The sequence below is a fragment of the Equus przewalskii genome, chromosome 10 (genome assembly GCF_037783145.1).
Source record: "Equus przewalskii isolate Varuska chromosome 10, EquPr2, whole genome shotgun sequence".
Taxonomy (NCBI): Eukaryota; Metazoa; Chordata; class Mammalia; order Perissodactyla; family Equidae; genus Equus; species Equus przewalskii.
In genome coordinates, this window is record NC_091840.1 from 990,661 (window position 1) to 1,011,228 (window position 20,568).

Consider the following 20,568-nt stretch of genomic DNA (forward strand, 5'->3'; position numbering starts at 1 on the left):
CAAACTCCTAATCCACCTGCATCTGCTCTTGAGCTTCCCTCCCCCAGCACTATGCCCTGGCAACTGTGGCACTTCCTGGTCCACATCCACTTGTTGCTGGAGCCTTCTGGAACAGACTGGCCTTGTATGTGTGAGCTGGAGGGAAACTGGTGGCAGCCCCGTTGAGACATGCATTCCTGCCCTTCTGCCCCAAGGATGGGAGGGGCAGCTGTGTCCCCACCTCCTGCCCACTTCCCTCCCTCTTCTGCTTCTCTGGCTGTGCCTGGTAGTCCCTGGAAGAGAGCCAGCTCTTCCTTGTCCCATCCCTTCTCACCTTGCCACTGAGACCAAGAGGGTGACCCCCAACGCCTTCTGCTCAGAGCCAGCCCATCCTGTTCTCTGGCCCCTTGGTGCTAGGAGAGCACTCACCACCTCTGTCTTCCTTACTGGGGTCACAGGCTCACTGCTCAGGATGAGTGTGCTCTGGGTCCTGGCCTGGCCTCCACCTCCCACCCTCCCCTAGGCTTCACCCCCACAGAGGGGTGCTTGGAACCCCTCCTGGAACCCCTGTGTTGGAGGAGGGGACCTGTCTTGCTGTCCTGCTCCTGCCTCCTTCTGGTGTGACCTCTGGAAGTAGTGCCTGTCTTTGGCGCCATCCTACTTGTAAAGGTGTGTTTGAGGTTACAGGGGAGTGTCCGCTATGTTCTGTGTCCTTGAGGATACAGTTTAGGTGCTGGGAAGAACTGGGCAGTCCCTCAGGAAACCCCATGAGTGGGCCTTGCAGGTCTCAGCAGCTGCTCCCTGGAGTGTCACCAGCAGGCCCCTCGGGCAGCCACAGAATGGCAGGGTCTGCCTGCCTGGCAGGCCCTTTCTGGTCCTGTCCCCAGGCTCCCCCAACGTGGGCCCTCCATGCATTTTCCAGGTGTTCTTCTGCATACACCATTATGTGTGTGTGTGTGTGTGGCAGGTTCCCCCAGCTCTGGCCCTTGCTCGTGTACCCCTTGCCTCTGATTTAGAGTGATGTGTGCACCCTCTGAGGAGGGGAGGGGCCGAGGGACCCACTGAGAGTGGCCTCAGCATAGTGTCTGCGTCAGTGGTGGTGAGGGAGTCTTCATAGGATGCTGGGTATGAGTCTCCTTTGGCAGGGATGTCTGGAGGGTGAGGGGCAGCCCTGTCCATGGTCACCTGGTCCCCTAGAGTACTGACTGCTCTCCTCAACTCCTCTTAGGGCCCTTGGTGGCCACACCTTCCTGAAGACAGGAAGTTCTCTGTCTCCATGTCTTGGGCACAGCTGGAAATATTTGGAACCAGAAACCTAGGCTGACAATATCATCTGCTCACCCTCTACCCCCAATCCCCAGTCTGGGTAGAGCCCCTGGATGATGTAACCAGCTGATGTTGTTGCTACTGGCAGGGCCAGGGGTGGCCTTGGGTCCATCTAGCATCTCCACCAAGGTGCCGGCTAAGGGACAGATGGGCCCATGTTCCTGAGGCCCAGAGAGGGTGGTGGAGCTCTTGCCCACCCTGGAGTGCAGGGACTCCAGCCTCGGTCCAACTGTGGGGTCCCAGTCCAAGCAGAGGAACCTCAACATGTTGACCATCTCAAAAGCACTTAATAGTGTCCCCAGAATATGACTGGGGGATCGCTGGTTTGGGTGCAGGTGTGGGGACAGGAGGGGACACCCACTTCCTGTTGCTCCTGGCTGGCAGGGGCTGAGGCAGCTTAGGATGAGAGTGAGGGGAGATGCCAGTGGAGGGTACTGGGCCCTTTCCAGGGAGCCTGGGATAACTCCACATGACCAGCAAAGCCGGTGTGAACAGCCCCAGCAGGCCCTGAGGGATGGGGGGCGGCTGGGGAGAGGTGCGTGGGCAGGCTACCCTCCACCTCCCTTTCCCTCCCAGTCTCGGGCTCAGGTAGGCAGTTGCAGAGAACACATTTGGGGCCAACCCTTTGAGAGCTGACAAAGGTGGTGCCCCGGCCTTAGCTTCGCCCAGGGGCTGGCCTGAGGGCTTGGCGGCCCAGACTGGCCCACCTTACCGCCTTACACAGGGCCAGGAAAGCACACGCAGGGCTTCATCTTGATCCTTGTGACTACCAGCACCACCCATAGCCCCATCTCCTGGCAGAGGGGACGGAAAGACCAGAAGGGGCAATGGGGCGGGTGCCCAGAGCCAAGGGACTGCGCCTGAGCTGCAGGAGCCTGGCTTCCCTGCAGAGCCCGATGGCTGGGTGGAGGAGGGGGAGCTGCAGCTCCCTCATGGCCATGTCTCCGTAGCTGGGCCGGAGACGTGAGCTCTCCCTTGCTTTTCATTGCAGAGGAGCAGGGACGTGGCATCTCTCCGGCTGCATGCGGCCCGCCAGGGTGCCCGCTGCCGTCCCCAGCGCCCGCGACGCACCACCTACTGAGGCGGCCCCAGCGGCCTCTGACCGGGCTCCCAGCCACGCAGGCCACTGCTGGCCACAAGGGCAGGTGGGTGTGAGGTACCCGGGGCGAGGCCAAGTGGGGCTGGACCAGGAGGACGGGAGCAAATACCAGCCCTGGGTGCTGACCATGTAGGGCCACTATCAGCCAACTGAGGGCTGAATAGATGGAAACCAGGAAGATCATTTTGTTTAAACACACACACTAATGAACAAAAATCACAAGTATGTCTCAGCTTAGTGCACACACCTTGTAGGGGCTCCCAGCAGGGGCCGCATCCTTGCAGCACGGTCAGGGCCCTTTGTGAATGCTCTGAGCTCTCTGGGGTCCAGCAAGGCAGGGTCTAGCCCAGCAGTGCTTAGAAAGCTGACAGGGCTGATGAGGACCAGAACCACTATGTAAAAATAACCAGGTTGTTGAGAAAGTGAGATTCGGGGTGAATGATCAGATCACTATCCCCACGGAGAACAAAACCCCTGCACCTCCTGGCAGACATTCCTTCCGAGAGTCTCCTCCCACACGCAGGTTTATTTCAGACCTTCCAGAACTGAAGAGAGGGAGGCCGTCCCCTAGAGGCTCAGAGAGGGGTCGGCTGGGGCATCACATGGGAGAGCAGGGCTGGACGGGCGCGGGGAGGGCCGACTTGGCAGTGCCCACCCCGCCAGCTGTCCCAGCCCTGCCCCTGATTAAAGTCATGTTGTCTCTGAAGTGGGGGTTTCTAGGTCCTTGAGTCCAGGTGGGCCCTGGGCTGCTCTGGGGTCAGCGGGCTGGGTTCCTGGTACAGACGGTTTGTAACCTCATGGCTTGGCTTCATCACAGATCTGCTTTGGAATGACACAGTTCCCACCCTGCCACCTCCCCCGAAAAACATTGATCAGGTGATGGTCAGCTGCCCAGGCAGCCAGCGCCCCACCGACAGCCCTGCCCAAGCTAGTCCTGTTTGTGAAATAAATATGAGCGTTGACAGTCTCCGTCCAGTTCCCTGCACCCCTGCTGGCCTCCTCGGCTCAAACGCTTGTTTCCGGGGTGTGAACGACCTCCCCATTTTTCTCAGGCTCTGCCTTCAGGAAGTGTTCCACCTCCCGTGAGTCCACTCTTACGTCTGCGTCTGGGGGGGGCTTGTGGTGTTCCTCCTCCTCCGCAGCCGCCTTGGGCCTCCTACCGATGCAGAAGAAGTTGCCCAACACCAGCACGAAGGAGGAGGTCACCACCTCGGCCCCTGCCAGGAGGAACACGTACTGGTAGACGTGCGTTGCATCCAGGAGCTTGCCTGCAGAGGGAACAGCGTCAGCTCTGGCCAGAGGCTTCCACTGAATCTCCCCCATGCCCCGTGGTGTCTGGGCATGGGTAACGCGTCCGCCACAGTCACTGGCTGCCTGCTTGGCAGTGCGCTACCAGGGACAGCCCAGGAAACTTGAGGCAGAGTTCTGGCCTGGCCCTCCCCCACCCTCTGGCAGCGCAGACCCAGAGGCTTAAACCAGAGTGACTTTGAGGAAGGTTTGGATCCTCGTGGGTACAGGTGGCAGAGTCTCGGGGTGGGGGCCTCGTCCAAGGCACCTGGGGGGATCCAGCCCCATTTCCCATTGCCGTAGGCCCGTGAAGGACCCCAGCACCCTGAGACAGTGAGGGTTTGGGCACCTCCCCACCCCTGCCCCCTGGACCCTTCTGTCAGGGAGAGGAGCCAGAGGGCCAAGGTGCAGCCCAGGTGCTCATGGGGTTCTGTGGGGGCGGCTACAGGGTCAGCTGGAGAGACCCAAACCCAGGTAAAGAGGCTTGGCTTGGGGCTTGGGCCAGGCTGCTTCCCTAGTCCCACCATTTTAAATTCCACTCCAGTGCTTGCTCAGCCTTCAAAAAGAAAGGCGAAAGTCCAACATGACGATAGCTGGCTCTTGCCTCACCCCAAAGGGGCGGCACCACAACTCTGCCCCAGGCCACCACTTGTCCCCAGGGCCAGGGGCAACACCTCCCCCCGACCCCCCCAGATTTGCACTTGCTTCTGACACCTGCTGATCTATGCTATGAAGTAGCAAGCCCCAGCTCTGCAACAGCACTCACCTCCCGACGGGGGCCCAATGAGCACGGCCACAGCCTCCAGCAGGAGCACAAGACCAATGGCACTGGAGAATTTGTGGGTGCCCACGATGGCCATGAGCACTTCAAACTGCAGGGCCCCCACCATGCCGTAGGAGATGCCGAAGAAGATGCAGAAGACCACCAGGCCACCGTAGTCACTGGCTGTGGATCCCGTGAGGTCGGTGAAGCCGTTGAAGAACATGGCAAAGCTGAAGAGGTAGACAGAGTAGGGCCGCACCTTCTTGAGCCCCGTGATGAAGCCAGCGGTGGGCCGGGCGAAGATGTCGATGAAGCCCAGGATGGTGAGCAGGAAGGCAGCCTGGGTATCGGGCACACCCAGGTCCTTGGCATAGCTCACCACGAACACAGGTGGCACAAAGAGCCCCAGCACCATGATGGAGGCGGCCACAGCGTAGATCACAAAGCCACGGTCCCTGAAGACACTCAGGTCCAGCAGCCGCCTGGATGGCCGCTGGGGCCCTGGCCTCGAACCTGGCTTGGGCGCCTCCAGGGGCCTCATGAGCGCAGCGCACACACAGCAGTTGAGCAGCAGGCCACCCAGGATGAGGAAGCCACCCCGCCAGCCGTAGTGGTCCTGCAGCAGCTGCCCCAGGGGGGACAGGGCGCACAGGAACACGGGGCTGCCCGCGGCTGCAAGCCCATTGGCCATGGGGCGCCGCTTGTTAAAGTAGCGGTTGAGCATGATGAGGGAGGGCTGGAAGTTGAGCGCCAAACCCAAGCCTGGAGGAGGGGTGTGCAGTTAGGTGTCACCCTGCCTGTCCAGCCCCCCGCCCTGCCTCTGGTTTTCCCAGGCACAGGCTCCAGCCTGAAGGGTTCTGTGTGTGTCTGATGGGGTCGATGTGAGGAGACCCAGTGTGTGTATAGAGCAGAGTCCCTGTCACTGACTGACGCCCAGGAGAGACAGAAGGGACTGAGGGACAGGACACCCCACAGCTGCCCACCCCTGGGAGGCCCTGCTCTGGGCATACTGCCCTGTTCTCCATCAACCTGAGTCACTGCCACCCAGCCACCATGGGCCGCCCTGCTCCCACTCACCGGTAATGACCCCCGTGGTGAGGTAGAGCTGGATGATGCTTCCGCAGAAGGACGCAGACACCATGCCCAGGGACGCCAGCAGGCCTCCTGCAAGCATGACGGGCCGGCAGCCAAAGCGATTCACACACACGCTGCAGAGCGGGCCTGGGAAGGACAGCAGCTGAGGGGCAGGGCCGAGTCCAGCCTCGCCCCACAATCACTGAGAGACCTGCCCCAGGCAGCGGGCCTGGGCTGGCCCTCCCCTCCCCGACACCCCATGCCCCAGCTCAGCAGACACAGCAGGAGCACCGTGGACACCAGGTGCCCAGGGAGCATCACACTCGCCATCTTCCCAAGCAAAGCAGGCTTCAGCGGAAGTTCCCCATTAGTGGTCTCCTTTCTGGTTGGCCTGTGCAGGCAGCAAGAACTAACCATCTGTAAAACCTCGTTATCTGGACTGTGTACAACTGTGTGCAGATAGAGCCCATTTGGACAGGGTCCCAGACACCCTTGGCCAGTTTGGTCCTACAGGAGCCCCCAGAGGCCTAGACTGCAGATGGGGAGATGCGCTGGCCACCCTAGCCCTCTTGCCACGTGAGGCTCTTGACCCAAACTGAATGTGGTGAACTCCCAAAGGCGATCCCCCACCCCCTGCCCTGGGCATGATGGTCCCTCACCTGTCCCGTACAACATGGCCAGCAGGATGGAGGAGATCCAGGCTGTGTCACTGTAGCCGATCCCAAACTCACGTATGAGCTCCTTGAAGAAGACACTGACCGCCTTGGGGAAGGCGTACGAGAAGCCCGTGATGACAAAACAGCCCAAGAGGACGGCCCAGCCCCAGCCCCCATCCGGAGCCTTGATGCCAGTCGGGCCCTCGTCAACCACAGCCCCTCCCATGGCCAGGAGGGCTCGTTGCACGTCCCTGAGAAAGAGGAAGACAGGCTGACTAGGTTGTCAGGCCACCCAGCAGCGCAGGGACAGAGAGGCACCTAAGGGCTGGGCGCCCCTTTTTTCAGGCCTCAGCCCCCTGCAGGAGCCCAGCTGTAGGCCAGCTGGCTGCCCGTGCTACCCGAGAGCCCTGCCTCTGGCCCTCACCCACCTGGGGTGGCCAGCTGCAGCCTCCCCTCCAGCCCCCTCCGCCCTCCTCTGCGCAGGCCTGGCCTGCCCCCACACAGCTGGCTCTAAAGGGCAGTGGCTTTTTTGGGCTCAGTCAGGTCTCAGGTTACCTCCTGAAGAGGGCAGACCCCAGTGGCGAAAGCAGCCCGCCCTCCCCTGTGTCGGGAAGCAGCCTCCACTGCAGCGGGTTCTGGCAGCCAGCACTTCCCGTCCCCTCAGGCGATGAAGCAGGCCTCAGCGGGCGGGTTGCATCTGAGAGGGGACCTGGGGCCAATCTGGGGGTGCTGTCTCTTGGACCTAAATCTAGATGTGGCCAGCCTTGCTCTTGCACCCTGGGGAACCGGGCCTCTGATCCTGTCCACTCTGATCCCACTGCACCCTTAGGGAGAATCTGAAGAGAAGTTCTGCTGTGCCACGGACGGAGTAGGGGCAGTGGGGGGCAGCCAGACCAGGGAGTGGACAGCAGTACCACTGAGGAGGCAGGTGGGGAAGACGGGCCTTGGGGAGGAGAGCCCCCTAGGCAGGTGGGCACTAGGGCCAAGCCCAGGTGGAAGGCGCCTGCCTGCTGCTGGAGTCTAACCCTCTGGTGAGGGAATGGCGGGCTTCCATCCAGCCCCCTGGAGCAAACCATTCTGGCCCCAGGCTGCCAGGGCTGCCAAGGCGAGGAGGGAGCTGGCTGCACCCAATGCCAGCCCCAAACCCCGCAGCAGCCCAGGGTTGACTTCCCTCTTTTAAACCCCAGGAACTTAGCTCATCTGAGGCACAGTAACACGGAACACGGGGCTAGACTTCCAGCTGGAGACCCTTCCCTCCCCTTCCTTCTTCACCCCCACCCTCCAACTGAGGCTAGCTCTGGAAATGCCCTGATCCCAGAGGTCAGCCTGGGGGCCTGGTCCCCCCACCTCACCAGATAGAAGCTGTTCCAAGGAGAGAGTCTGCCTCCCGATGCAGGTGTGGGGAAGGGAGGACAGTCCTGAGAACTGGGGCTTGTTCAGTCCAGCCTGCTCCACTGCCCACAGAAGCACGGGTCTCTGCCCACCGGCGGTGCGCTGTAAACCAGCTCTCTGGGGGAAGAAAAAGCCCCGGTGTATAGCATCTGCCAACTCTGTGGTGTAAAGACTCCACCTGCGCTGATGCCTGAGGACTTCCTGACTCGGAGAGCCTGGTGCAGGCAAGCCTGGTGATGCCTGACAGCCCCCTTCCTATCGGCCCACCAGCCCGCCCACTCGGGTTTCATAATCTGTCCTGCTCCACCCCCTGCCCCTTTTCCTCAGTTCCTCCTTGACCTGGCACAGCCCCGCTGCATGGCCCATTTTCTGCATCTAAGGATACACGGAGGCTGGGACAGGACTCTGGAGTGAGGACAAGGGCCTCTGTGCCTGGGCGATCTGAGCACAGGTTCAGTGTGGAGGGCAAAGGAATGTGGAAAATGAGAACCCCTCTCCTAGCCTCCAGACAAGCCTTAGCGTCCTGGCCACAGGTGCTGTGCCCTCTGGGGGACCCTGATTCAGTGATCTGGGGGGGGGATCTGGGCTCTGAATCAGTAGTCTTGGGGGGATCTGGGCCCTAATTCAGTGATCTGGAGGGGGATCTGGGCCCTGATTCAGTAGTCTGGGGGTATCTGGGCTCTGAGTCAGTGATCTGAAGAGGGATTTGGGCTCGGATTCAGCAGGTGTGTGTGTACGAGGGTGTTTTTTAAAGGGGCTCCTAGATGATTCCAAGCAGTAGCTGCTGTCTGTGAGCACTACTGTTTGATGATCGGACCCCCAGGGGCCAGCTGGCTGTCAGGGTGATGACAAGGCAGACACAGCCCACTGGAGCAGAACAGTGGCCCTACCCCCTCCCTAGGCTGGGCCGGAGGTGTGCTGGTTCCCAGCTGGGCCAGGGCCACAGGCGCCACTTCGGGGTAGCGCAAGAGAAGCTCTTGCCTCTCCTGGTACCTAGACCCCAGTGTCTTCAGGCCCTGCCCACTGCTCTTTGCCCCGAGTGCTCGGAAGGCTCCTGGACTTCCGTGAGCAAGACGGGGGTTGTCTCTGAGGCCAAACGCTGAACAGCCGTCCAGGGGATACAGTTAGCCGAAAGGTACACTGGGTGCCCCAACCAAGGGAGCCCCCATCCTCCTACAAACATGTCCACAAACCAGTGACCTGGCACAGCCCCCCAGGTGGCCCATTTCTGCACCTAAGGCATACATAGGACCTGGGACAGGACCAGAGTGAGGACAAGGGCCTCTGTGCCTGGAGGATCTGAGCACAGGTCCCATGTAGTCCCACCCTTGTGGTCTCTCCTCCAGAGACCAGCCTCGACTGTGCAGCCATGTGCCTGAGCCCGGGATGAGACAAAGGGGCAAAATCATCCTTTGGCCAAAACACACGAGGGGCACCAAGGCAGATGTCCCTACCCACCTTACTGTTAAGTTTAAAAGGTCTCTAAGGTATGCACAGCAGGGTAACTTTAAAAAAAGCAAAAAACTAAAAAATATATATTTTAGGAATACAGTGTGATGCATTGACACTGTATAAGGTAGAAAGCACAGTTCTAAGGTAGAACCCCAGACCCAGGACACACGACAGGGGTCACGGTCATGGAGGCACTGAGGGGTTGGCTGTCCTCAGAATCCCAGCTTGTTTTCGGTTCTGGGCTCATTCATACACATTTATTGCACTTTTGAAAATAAATCAAGTGGGATGTGCTAAGGCCAAGGAGGGGAGTGTGTCTGGAACCGACAATTAGAAACAGGCCAACTCTGTATTATACCAAGGTCACAAAACAAACAGGGCCTCTCTCTCAGGTCTCCCTGCTGTGCCAGCCATGCCTGTCGCTCACAGGCGGAGCCCCAGCCTTCGAGGCTCCGTTCTCTGCTTGTCCGCTGCCTGCTGTGGCTGGGCCCTCCCTGGAGGCTCCCAAGGTCCCCAGGAGACAGACGCTGGCTGCCTGTGGGACATGGGGTGTCCCCTGAACTAGCATCTCAGAGGGTGAGGAGACAGCGGTGGGTGCCAAGGCTCAGAGGCCAGGAGGGTACAGCGTGTTCTGGAACCTGTGTTCTGGGCAAGTGGCTGCCATGTGAGGCTCACGTGGGGAGGGGCCCATCCTCTGCATCTGGACCAAGGCCCAGCATGGGCACTTCTCCCACCTACCCCGGAACCCCAGAGGCTCTTCAGACACTGCTTTCTCCCAGCTAACCCCTACCCTGGGGTGCCAGCCACATTGAAATGGCGCCCCCGCCCTGTTCGCCCCACCTTAAAGTGAAGTTTCTCAGCAAGGTTTCAGTTTGCCAGTGGGGGGTGGTGGGCAAGCAGGGAAGAAGGTAGGGGCTGCGGCTCTAGGTGTGGGGCAGAGGGATTCTGCCCAGCAGGGCTGTGCATGTGTTTGGGGGCAGGGGGTGTAAAGAAGGGGCTGGGATTTCCAAGAGCCAATCGGCCTCATCAACCCCTTCCACACTCGGGGAGGAGGGCCACCAAGGCACAGGCTGACTCATGTTCCAAGGAAAACCCTGCCCCTGCACAGGCCAGACGCAGGGTGGGAGGAGTGGCCCCCCTTGGGGGCTGTCAGGGACCCTCACTGCAGGGGGAGGCAGGGCCAGCAGGTCCGTGTTACATGCTGACCCGCTGGCCTTTCAGTGACATTTACCCTCCCAGGGAGGCATGCAAACCACGTCCCCAGCCCAGAAATAACCCGCCCTCTGGGCCTCAGAAAGCTGATCTCCCAGGTAGGGTGCGTGTGCCTGCTTCTGGGTCAGACGAGGCTCCAGGGGCTGCCCCCGAAGGTCCCGTCAAGGTCCCACAACCCCAGGCAGCTGAGAGCTGAGCAGAGGACGGCAGGAGGAGGAGTGTGCACAGGGCTCCCTAGGAATGACGTTCAGCAGACCACACATCTGAGAGTCCTCTGTGCCCTCCCAAATCGGGCCCTTGCAGCTGCTCCCTCATGGATCCACTGGCTGTCTGGGTGAGAGTCCCAGCTGGGGTCAGGACTCGGGACCTCATTCTCCTGCATCACCCCCTCTCACCAGTGCCCCCTTCTCTGCCTACACTCAGCCCAGCTTTGAATTCCATCTTGGTGTCCACAGTGCCCAGCCCTGCCAGCTCCACATCTCCACCTGGAGGGCTGGCACAGACCTTGCACAAACATGTTCCCAGTATGACTCCTCACACCCCCACCTCAGGGCCAGCCTCGGCCACCCTAACCCACATTCTGTAGGCCTCTCCCAGCTCCTGGGGCCCCCCTTCTGCCACTCTGCTCCAGCCCGCAGGCCCGCTGCCATCCCCAGTGCACCCTGGCATGCTCCCCCTTAGGCTTCTGTACTGGTGGTGCCCTCACCCACCTCGGCTCTGTGGTCCATCAGCCACTGGGTTCACTGTGGTGGCCCTGGGCCCTAGAGCCTGCAGCCTGTCCCAGAGGCTTAGTAGGTATGCCTTCCAGGGGAGGCTGGCCAGTTATCTAATGGACTTCCAGTCCTTGGAGGCCAGCTCTGGGTGGGCGGGGCGGGAAGGGGGCAATTACATTCCTTCCTGGACTCTTGTACCACCAGGCCTTGGAGACATGCCTGAGCAACAAGGAAACAGCCCCAGTGTGGCTAGCACCTGGCTCCTCTTGAGCCCCGAGGCCCCTGAAGCCCCGGGGCGGGCAGTGGACAAGAGGGTGCTGTGCCCTCAGGAGGAGGGGGGGCTCCCCGTTTCTTCCTTCCCCAAATGCCCCTGTTGTGCAAACAGGTCCAAGATGTCCTCCCCCACCAGGGGCACAGAAAGCACCACTGCTCAGAGCACCTGGCCTCTTCCCAGGCTGGGGGCAGGACCCCAGGTGCCCATTGCAGCACTGCCCCCACCTGTGTGCAGAACTGTGACTGGAGGGAGGTGCCTGGGATTTTTTCTGGGGACGTGGGAGGTGGGCACCGTTGTAGGGTCTGTCCCAGGCCTACTAAGCACGACCTGGACCCTCTACCCCACCTGCACTGACCCCACAGCCCCCCAGTGCATGCCTGGTGTCCCAACAAGCTCCCCAGTGGGCTCACCTCTCCTTGCAGGGGCCAGCGAGGCAGAAACACTGGCCTCATTCGCCAGACTGGACAGTGTGCCCCAGAGCCAGCCCGTCGCTCTGAGTCATTCTGCCTTCCAAAACCATCCCCCATTGTGACAAGGAGGAGACCATGAGCAAGTGGCCCTGGGGACGTTTCTGGGCTTACCCTGTCAGAGCCCCCTCACCTGGAAGACTCCGAGGGCAATGAGGAGGGGCCAGGAGGCAGTGGAGGCTGGAGCAGGCCCCAGGCCCTCTCCTCCAGGCCTGGACCCTCCACTCTGCGTCCACGTGGCCACCTTGTCCCATTCCTCATCTCCCTGCAGCCAGTGCCCTAAGGTGAAGGCCAACAAGGGAGTCTCTGAGTCAGCAAGTCCCATGGCCAGGAGACGCCTCTCCCACCAACACCGGGGCTCCCAGCTCCCACCACGCCCCCACCCGGTCTGCGGGGGGGCAGGTGGGAGAGAGGGAGGTGGTTGCGGAGGATAGGAAGGCTGGGCGGGGAAGGAACCTGAGCTCAGAACCCTGAGCTCCACCCACCACGCCCCGCTTCCGGCTGGGCAGGTGGGGGTCGGCTCCCACCCGGCAGAGACGGGGTGGGGTGGGGTGGGGTGGGGTGGGGTGGGGTGGGGTGGGGTGGGGTGGGGTGGGGTGGGGTGGGGTGGGGTGGGGTGGGGTGGGGTGGGGTGGGGTGGGGTGGGGTGGGGTGGGGTGGGGGTGGGACGCGAGCACGCTCCGCCCGCCCCACCCCGGCCGCTCGCCTGGCCGCGGGACGTGGGGGACGTGACCGCGCCGAGGGAGGAGCCGCCGCCGTATTGCCTGGAGTAGGCGCCCTTCCCGTCCGCTACCGTAGTGGCCGGCGCGCGCGATCCACGCGTGGGGTCCCTGGGGGCAGCGAGTCCCGCCCGCACTGGGCTCCAGTGGACCCGCGCGCCGAAGGGAACCGTGCGGCCTCTCCCGACGCTCCCCTGGGGCGGGACTGGCTTTACTTTCCCTCTAGAGGGGCCGGGCCGAGTAGGCGCGGCTTGGGCTGGGAACGCTGACTGAAGACTCCGGGTCTCTGGGACCGGCGTCCCCGCGCGGCCCATTTCACAGATGAGGACTGAGGCCGGCACGTCTACCCTCGCCGAGGCGACGCCGTGAGCAGCCCTAGGCCCTGTGCGCTCCCGCCCCGCCCCTGCGTCCCGGCCCAGTGCCCGGTGCGCCTCAGGCCTGATCGGGAGGCGCCTCCGACGGACGGACGGATCGATCGTTCTGCGCAGCGTCTTCTCCACTTGCCACCTCCCAGAAGGGCCAGCCTGTGGCCCTGGGGTCGCCCTCCTAGGCTTCTCAGATCCAGGGGATGGCACTGGCCTTTCCCCTCCACACCAGCCAGGTCACTGTGGGGACCCGCCCTGGAATGAGTCTGGCCTGGCAGGGGGGACACGGCCTGGCAATGAGTGGGACCCCCTGGGCCCCCGTCCACACACACTCCCGGGCCGCTGCTCTGGGGAGCACGAACATCCCCTCGTTGCTTCCCCTCCAAACTGAAGTGTCCAGTTGGAGTCAGTGTTGCCTCCTGGGTGTCAGGCCCTGCCCAAGGTCACACGGGGTGGTTACAGAGCCTGCACTGGGACCAGGCTCCCAATGCCTACCCCAAGGTGTGTCCACACCACAGACTGCTGGGCAGGAAGGCTCCACACCTGCTTGGGCACTGCCACCAGTGCCCTCAGGGCCCCTCTGAGGACAGACGTCCCACGATGGGATCCAGTTCTCAATCACTGCTTGTCCCCAGGGGCCCAGTCCAACCTCCATGACACACTCATGCATCTGTCCCTGTCCCTCCCAGCACCCACCTGGCCTAGCAGACCCTGGAGCCTTCGGAATGATGCAGGGGACCCCTGGAACCCACCCATCCATTCAGCACCCACCCTTGCTCTTTGGCTTTAGACAAGCCCCTCAGGCCTGGGTGGCATGGGAGAGGGTCTGGCTGCCATCTGCTGTACCTCAGACCACCCAGCCTGGCCATGGTCATCACACAGTGTGATCCTGTCAGCCCAGGCACCTCCGGAAGTGCAGCTCAGCACCTCTAGGACAGAAAAGCATTCTGGCCCCTAGGCTGCCCCTTTGTCCCTCACCAGACTCCAGCTACCCTCAGTGGCCACCACCAGACTAACTGCTTCCCTTCCAGTCACATCCAGGTAGGTGAGTTATCAACCCACTTTTCAAGATAAATAAATTGAGGCTCTTGAGGCCCCAGCTGGTTTTCCCATGGGCTAGGGGTCTGAGAAGCGGGTGAAGCAAAGCCAGGGGTCCAGCCTGATCCGGAGGGGGCCCCCACCTCTCTGCCCCGGTTATGGGGTGGAAACCGTCGCCCGGAAACCGTCGCCCGAGGGCAGGTATGGGTTAGTGAGTGTACGGGCGGCAGCGAGAAGCGGGAGATGATGGAGAGGACTACCGGCTGGAAACCGCCCCCCCGCCCCCCAATTAGCACCGCGGCCCTGAGCGCACGTGTTCCCACTCCCTTGGGGAGGGGGCCCGGGCCCGGCGGCAGTCCCACCAAATATAGCCCGCGCGCCCCGGCCGCCCGTCACAGACCGAGCTATTTATACCCGGGACCAACTCGGAAGCCGGGTGCAGTAGTCTTGGTCACAGCCCAGCCCCCGAGGGCCGCCCGACGGAAAGGCACCGGGGCCGGCCCGGGAAGGCGAGGTCGCGCATCCCGGGTCTGAGGGCACGAAAGGGTGCAGCTGGTTCCCCGGGGCCCCTCGATGGGGGCTGCTTGGAGTGGGGGGCTCGTCTGTGCCTCGGGCGCCCCAGGACCAGGAGAGTAAGGGGTGAGGGGGGCGGAAGCGCGGACCTCAGAGCTGCCACCACGCCGGGCGCGGACTCAGCGCCGGGGGCCGCGGAGGGTCCCGGCCCGAGGCCCGCGCCAAGCATCCGGGCCGCGCCTACCTGCCGCCGCTCGCCGCCGCGCGCTTCTGCCCGCCTCGCTGCCGGGCGCCGCGCCGGGGGCGACTCAGTTCTGGTCGCTCGCGCGGCACGTCCCCCGCGCACGTCACCGCCGCCTGGCGCCGCCCCTGCTCGCCCCGCCCGGACCCCGCGCCGCCGCGGAAGGGGCGCCCCTGGGGCTCCCGGACGGCGCGTCCCCAGGGCTCCCGCCGGGCCGAGGGACTCCTGCGCGGACCCCGGCCCGGAGACTTGTCTTCTTGCCCGGCCTGGCCCGCGCCCCCCGCGTCCTCGGACCGGCCCCCGGTCTCGCCTCGCCCTGGCGCTGGGTTGGGAGCCCCGGCGCTCAGCCCCCTCCCGCCCCTTCGTCTCCCCCTCCGTGGGCGCTCTCTTCCTTCCGCCCCAGCTCCGGTAGGAGCACGGCCGGGTCCCGAGTGCTCCGGGGCAAGGATCCCCTCGCCCCTCCACGCCCAGGCCGTGCCCTTTGACAAGTGGACGCGCTCACACCCACCCGCACCCCGTGCCGCGAGGTGTCCACGGACCCCGGGGGTTCCTGCCTCCCGGCTCGACTCTCAGGCCCACAGGCCTCCTTCCCCAGACCTCCCTGGGATCTGCGCCCCCATGCAAACCTCCACTTCCTCCCGGGTGCGAACGGTGGCAGCTTCTCCTGGCCTGGGGAGCGGGCCTGGCCCCCCTGAGCTGCCTGGGTGATCTTGGGCAAGGCTGTCATCCTCTCTGAACTTCCGTTTCCCCATGTGGCTTCGCGCGCCTTGCGAAGCCAAATAAAGCCTCTGCCCCCGGCCCTGCGCCTCTGCCCCTCCCTTCATTCGCCCAGAACCTCGCCGGCCCCCCAGGCGCTCCCTGATGGCACGCGGAGCCACACCCGCCCACGGGGGAGGGTTGATCCAGATGGGTCCTAGGCAGGGTGCTTGGAGCCTCATCTTTCTCATCTGCCACGTGGAAAGAGCTAAGGTTTGAGGAGGCTCCAGGGTGTGTGGCCTTTGGTGGCGGCCACCAGCCAGGACCACAGGAACACTTTCCATCTAACCAACTTCAAAATGACACCCCAAGTCTCCTGGGGCTGCAGGAGGCTGAGGCATTGGTAACTCTGACTTATCAGGAAGATCCCAGCTCCTCCAGGATGTGGGTGCAGAGTGAGCATCGGTGGAGGAGTAAGCCTTCCAGGGGCCTGTGGAGGGGAGCACATTAAAGAGCCGGGGCAGAATGGCAGTATTGGCCTCTTGGTCCAGAGTCCACCATCCAACTGCCTTCTGAGATGCCAAGACCACTGAGGCCTTCTGCTTTTTCTTTCGGATGGTTAGAGACCACCCCCCACCTGCCCCCTGTGAAAAGAGCCCTAGCACTCCTGGAGTCTGGGCCCAGTCTGGTCCCCCACCCCTGCCTTGGGCCTGACCACCCTCACCCCAAAATGTTGTGGAAATCGCCACCTAAGCATGCGCATGTGAGGGAATGGTGAGCAGAGCCCAAGCCTCCAGCACCGCTCGGGGGCTAAGGACTCCCTGGACGAAGACCCCACTTAGTAGGCGTGGACCCTGGGTGTCTCTGGGGCCTTTAGGGGACAGGGGGTCCCCACAGGGTCTCGGCAATCCAGCCCAGTCCTAAGTGGTACCCCCATCTGCCTGCACCAGCCAACACCGCTGGGCTTCCTCACCAGCTGTAGGTACACAAGGGTGGGTGGGCATCTGAGGAGGAGGTGAGGCCTCGCAGCACTTGGGTCAGGCCGGAGCCGCAGGAAGGAATCCTCCACCCATGGTGGTGCTTCCTGCCTCTGGCAGGGCAGGGCACGACCCTCCCCTCCCTCAAATTACTTAGATGCCCACCCTGCCCAGGGCAGGGTCCCTCCTGCTGCCACCTGGATGCCCCACCCCAGGTACTGAAGATTCCTCGTGGGTGAGACCTGTGCAGCCCTTGGCCCCTGACTCCCACCCCCACCCCACCCCCAAACCAAAGAGCCCAGAGTGACCAACAAGGGGAAACAGATAGGGCTGGGATGGCTGGGGTCTCCCCGCCGCCTCTCAGTCTCCCTAAGGCTAGACAGCTGGGTCTTCTTTGAGCTCCAAGACCTGGGAAGACCCTTATGCCCCAACCCAGTGATCTGAGGGAGTACCTCAGGTTTGGCCCTTGCCCCCCCCAGAAGGGGAGGAGCCCCAGGGTCCAGCTGGGAGAGCTGGGGGCAGTCATCCAGGGACACCGTGGTCCTGCAGGAGGCCGGTGGACAGGACAGTCCCCCAGACTCAGAGCCCCTCAGGCATGGTCTTCCGTGGGCGTGGGCCACCCAGAGCTGAGGAGGGACTCCCCACATCACATGGGCGTAGAGGGCAGACTGCTCAGGCACTGGCTTTCCAGTCCCCCCACCTGAGCAGAGCATTCTGGGGCGTGGCTCTGACTGGGGGTGGGGTGGAAGACCCGGAAGTGGGATGGCAGGTGGGCCCGTGTGGGAAACCAACTTGCTGATGATCAGAGGAAGGGTAAAGAAGGCTCACTTCAGGGCCTCGCCTGGGAGGGCCCTGCAGGGGAGGGCCGGGAGCCTCTGAGACCTGAGACCCTTGGCCCCACCTCTGAGGACTCTGGCATCCCCTTAACAGGGGCAGGTTGCCTCCCTACTTCTGAATGCTCAGCCTTCAGAAAGGCTCCATTGGGGTGCCTGGCACTGGGGGGCACCCCAGGCCCTGTGTCTGGACCCCAACTCTAGGTGGCCAGGCTCCGTTGTGCACACAGCCTCAGGGGGCACCTTCAGGTTTGAGTTGAGGTGCCTTCCAGAGGGGATCTGAGCAACCCCCACAGAGCTCCCCCTGGATGCTTCAGTCCCCTTTCCAGGGTCGGGAGCCCTGAGCAGACCAGGGAAGTTGTGAGTGCAATTCCGTGGTGCAGGGGAGACCAGGGGCACCCACCCCAGACCTGGCTCCAATGCCTGGTCCTCCGCAGTGGCCTGGGCCAGCCCCCAAGCCCAACTGCCCTTTTCTGAAAGGGAGGGGGTGGGTGACCTGGAGAGATGCAGCTGTCCCTGGTGAGAGGGTGGTTCCACCAGACTTCTCGGACCTGCTCCCGGCCTTGCCCTCCCTCACAGTCCACCACACTGCTGCCAGTGCCCCCACCTGCCCCGTCCTCCCCTCCGTCTCCTCAATTCCAGTTCCTAGAATTGTTGGAAGTCACAGCTGCAGGTCCCATCAGGCCCTGGAATGTGTTTTGAGGGGCTTCTAGGGCTATCCTCCACCACTCTCCTGCCGGCTGCAGCTCCTGGGGGCCACGCTCCACCGTCCCCAAGAGCATCCCCTGCAGAGGAGATGGGTGTGGAGGAGGTTGCATCACCTGCCTCTGGTCCGCGTCCCATCTCTGTTTTCCGTGTGCACCCAGACAGAGGATGGGAGCAAGGCTCCACCTCTATCTCTGAAAATGATCGTGAAAATCTGGAGAGACTTCCGAGGCCCAGGGAGGGTGGCAGCACAGGCCTCCTGCTCCCACCCAAGGCCAGATCCCAAGCGCTAGGAAGCCTTCCGGGACCTGATGGAACCATGCAGACCCCCCATCCTCGAGCCCTGAGAACCCCTCACTGGACTCCAGGCCACCCAGCTCTGCTGCGACCACTCCATGGACAGGATGGGGGCCAGGACTGGCTGGGCCTGGGGAAGAAAGCTGAGTCATGGGACAGCCATTCCAGCCAAGCCATGGTCCCCTGCCCTGGGGTCCTGGCTCCTTAGGGACCTGGTGGCACGACTGTCACAGCCAGTTCTCACTCTTACTCCACGCCTGCGGCCACACTTTCCCTGACTGCTGGATGGAGAAGCCACCCTTGCAGATGACTGAGGCCAGCGGGTGGTGGGGGGTGGCCGAGGACCCTCCCCCAGCGGGGACAGCCTGGCCCTTGCAATCAGTTCAGGCTCACAGAAAAATAAACATATTAACCCCTCGGTGGCCCAGGCTGTGGGCAGAGGCGGAAACAGGCTGCAGAGGCCAGACTCCTGCCCTGTCGGCCAGCCCAGCCTGACTCACCTGCACTCCCCACCCAGGGCGGGTGTTGGGCATGGGGGTGAGGGTCTGTGGAGGGTTGAGGGGTCTGTGCGGGGCTTGAGGTGTCTGTGGGGGGATGGGGGTTGTCCGTATGGAGTTTGGGGTGTCTGTGGAGGGGTTAGGGTGTCTGTGGGGGAGTGGTCAGTGCCTGTGAGGGTCGGTGCCTGTGGGGGAGTTGGGGTGTCTGTAGGCAGGTTGGGGTGTCTGTGGAGGGATTGGGGTGTCTGTGGGGGAGTTGAGGTGTGGGGTGGGAGCACGTTGGAGTGGCGGCCGGCTCTGGCTTGCCGGCTGGTGAGTGACCCTCTGACAGCCATTGACTTTCCCCTGAGGGGCCAAAAGCAGAAAGCATGGGGCTCTGAGCGGGAGTTGGTGCTGGGGGGCCTGCTGAGCCAGAGCCATGAGGAGACCGAGCGGTACCCGGTGAGCTGGCCAAGGTCCGTCAAGAGGGGGCCGCCCCAGCTCCCCACTCCTCCCCTGACCCTGCAGCAGCCCTGGAGGGAGGGTCCCATCTGGGAGGTGACTAACAGCAGCACAGCATAAGGAGCTGAGTCCAGGGACGGCTGACTTGGGCAACTGAACCCCTCTCCTTGGTGGCCACAGTGACCTCTCACCCATGTCTCTGAGAGACAGAAATGGGACAGGCTTGGTGTCGTTACCAGAACATTCAGAACCCAAGCTCAGTGGGGTCGCCGGGCAGATGTGCCCGAGTCTGGTTGAGGCGGAACGAGGGAACGTGGCAGAGTGGAAAACGGTGTTGGGGGCCAAGTCCAACTTGGGGGTGCCTCTGGACCTGACTCTCCAGTCTGTGAGGTGGGTGCAGTGAAGCCCACCTGACCACTCCCGGGAGGGTTTAAAAGTCCTGCCCTTTTCACCTGTTGGATGCACCCTGCTCTCCTGGCCCACCCGAACACCCCCGTTTTCCTCCCGTCTCCAAGGCATTGCCTCTTCCCGCCCCATCATCAGGCCAACCCTGGGCAAGCCCAGGCCGGGTCTCCCACAGTGGACGACAAGCACGTCAGCCCTCCCACAGTCCCACAGTCCAGGGTCCAGAGGAGACCTGCGCCACGGTGCCTGAGGCCCTGCCTGGCTCTGCATCTCCCTCCTGGCTTCATGAAGCCTGCTCTGGTGCTGCATCAGCCCTGCACCCCGTCCTGCTCCACCCCTGGCCTCCAATGAGGGGCCAGCTCAGAGGAAACTTCTTCGGGAGAGCCCCTGCCAAGAGAGGCAGGACTCACCGCATACCTGAGCTCAGATGTGGGGGCCAGGGCCGGATGTGGGAGGAGGGAGGAGGCCAAGGTCTGGCTGGGTGCAGACCACACAGCTGTGGGAGGTAGAGAGCAGGGGTGCAGGGGAGCAGCAGCCAGGCCACAAGGCTCCTGGGAGTCTTCTGTCCGCCCTCTTCCAGGCCTCCGTGCCTTTGCACATGCTGGGCCCTCTTCCGCCTGAGGCCAGTGAGCCTGTGCTGAGGCTCTGATACTCAAATCATGGGGCCTGGTAAGTGGGGCACGATCCTGGGCAGGCCGGGGTGGGTATGGGCTGTCCCCTAGGCTTGGTACTCAGCCATGGCTTCTCTTTTGCAAGGAGCCTGTCAAAACAAAACGGTGGTGTCAAATGTCCTGCCACCATCCCCCCAATCTGTAGCTGGGGAGCCTTGGCTCTGGGGGAGTCCTAACACGAGGAGATAAAGGTGCCTGGTACCAGGGTCCCCCCTCACCCCCGAGAACTGTGTTCATTCTCCATTGCTACATAAGAAATCATCCCCAAGACTTAGCAGTTAGAACAACAAGCATTTATTATTCACCTAGTGTCTGAGGGTCAGGAATCTGGGGTGGCCGAGCTGGGCAGTCAGGGACTCTCAAGAGGACCCACTTCTAGGACAGCTCACTCCCATGGCTGTTGGCTGGGGACCTCAGTTCCTCCACGCATGGGCCTCTCTGTAGGACTGCTGAGTGCCCTCCCACCGTGGCAGCCG

The 20,568-nt window shown here is 62.7% G+C and overlaps 2 protein-coding genes across 12 annotated transcripts in view; one reads left to right on the forward strand and one right to left on the reverse strand.

The window, feature by feature from the left end:
• The window catches only part of CSNK1D (casein kinase 1 delta), a 40,107-nt gene extending 36,736 nt beyond the window's left edge, over nt 1-3,371 (forward strand). For all 3 annotated transcript variants that reach the window (XM_070561305.1, XM_070561309.1, XM_008520436.2), the window contains exons 9-10: nt 2,297-2,450; nt 3,222-3,371. In XM_070561305.1, coding sequence (XP_070417406.1) covers nt 2,297-2,386 — 90 coding nt within the window. In that variant the 3' untranslated portion in view covers nt 2,387-2,450; nt 3,222-3,371. The remainder of the gene's footprint in view (nt 1-2,296; nt 2,451-3,221) is intronic.
• Nucleotides 2,898-15,380, reverse strand: SLC16A3 (solute carrier family 16 member 3). 9 transcript variants are annotated; one of them, XM_070561301.1, is made up of 7 exons: nt 15,197-15,324; nt 11,828-11,973; nt 7,537-7,693; nt 6,188-6,435; nt 5,532-5,675; nt 4,458-5,216; nt 2,898-3,672 (listed from the first exon to the last, which is right to left on the reverse strand). In XM_070561301.1, exons 2-7 carry the CDS (start codon nt 11,946-11,948, stop codon nt 3,410-3,412), a joined length of 1,692 nt encoding a protein of 563 aa, XP_070417402.1. In that variant the 5' UTR covers nt 11,949-11,973; nt 15,197-15,324; the 3' UTR covers nt 2,898-3,409. The 9 variants fall into 9 exon arrangements, with proteins under 9 accessions (XP_070417402.1, XP_070417401.1, XP_008518654.1 ...); XM_070561300.1 differs by lacking the exon at nt 15,197-15,324 and adding an exon at nt 14,574-14,678; XM_008520432.2 differs by lacking the exon at nt 11,828-11,973 and having other exon boundaries at nt 15,197-15,380.
• Between the last annotated feature and the right edge of the window lie 5,188 nt (nt 15,381-20,568).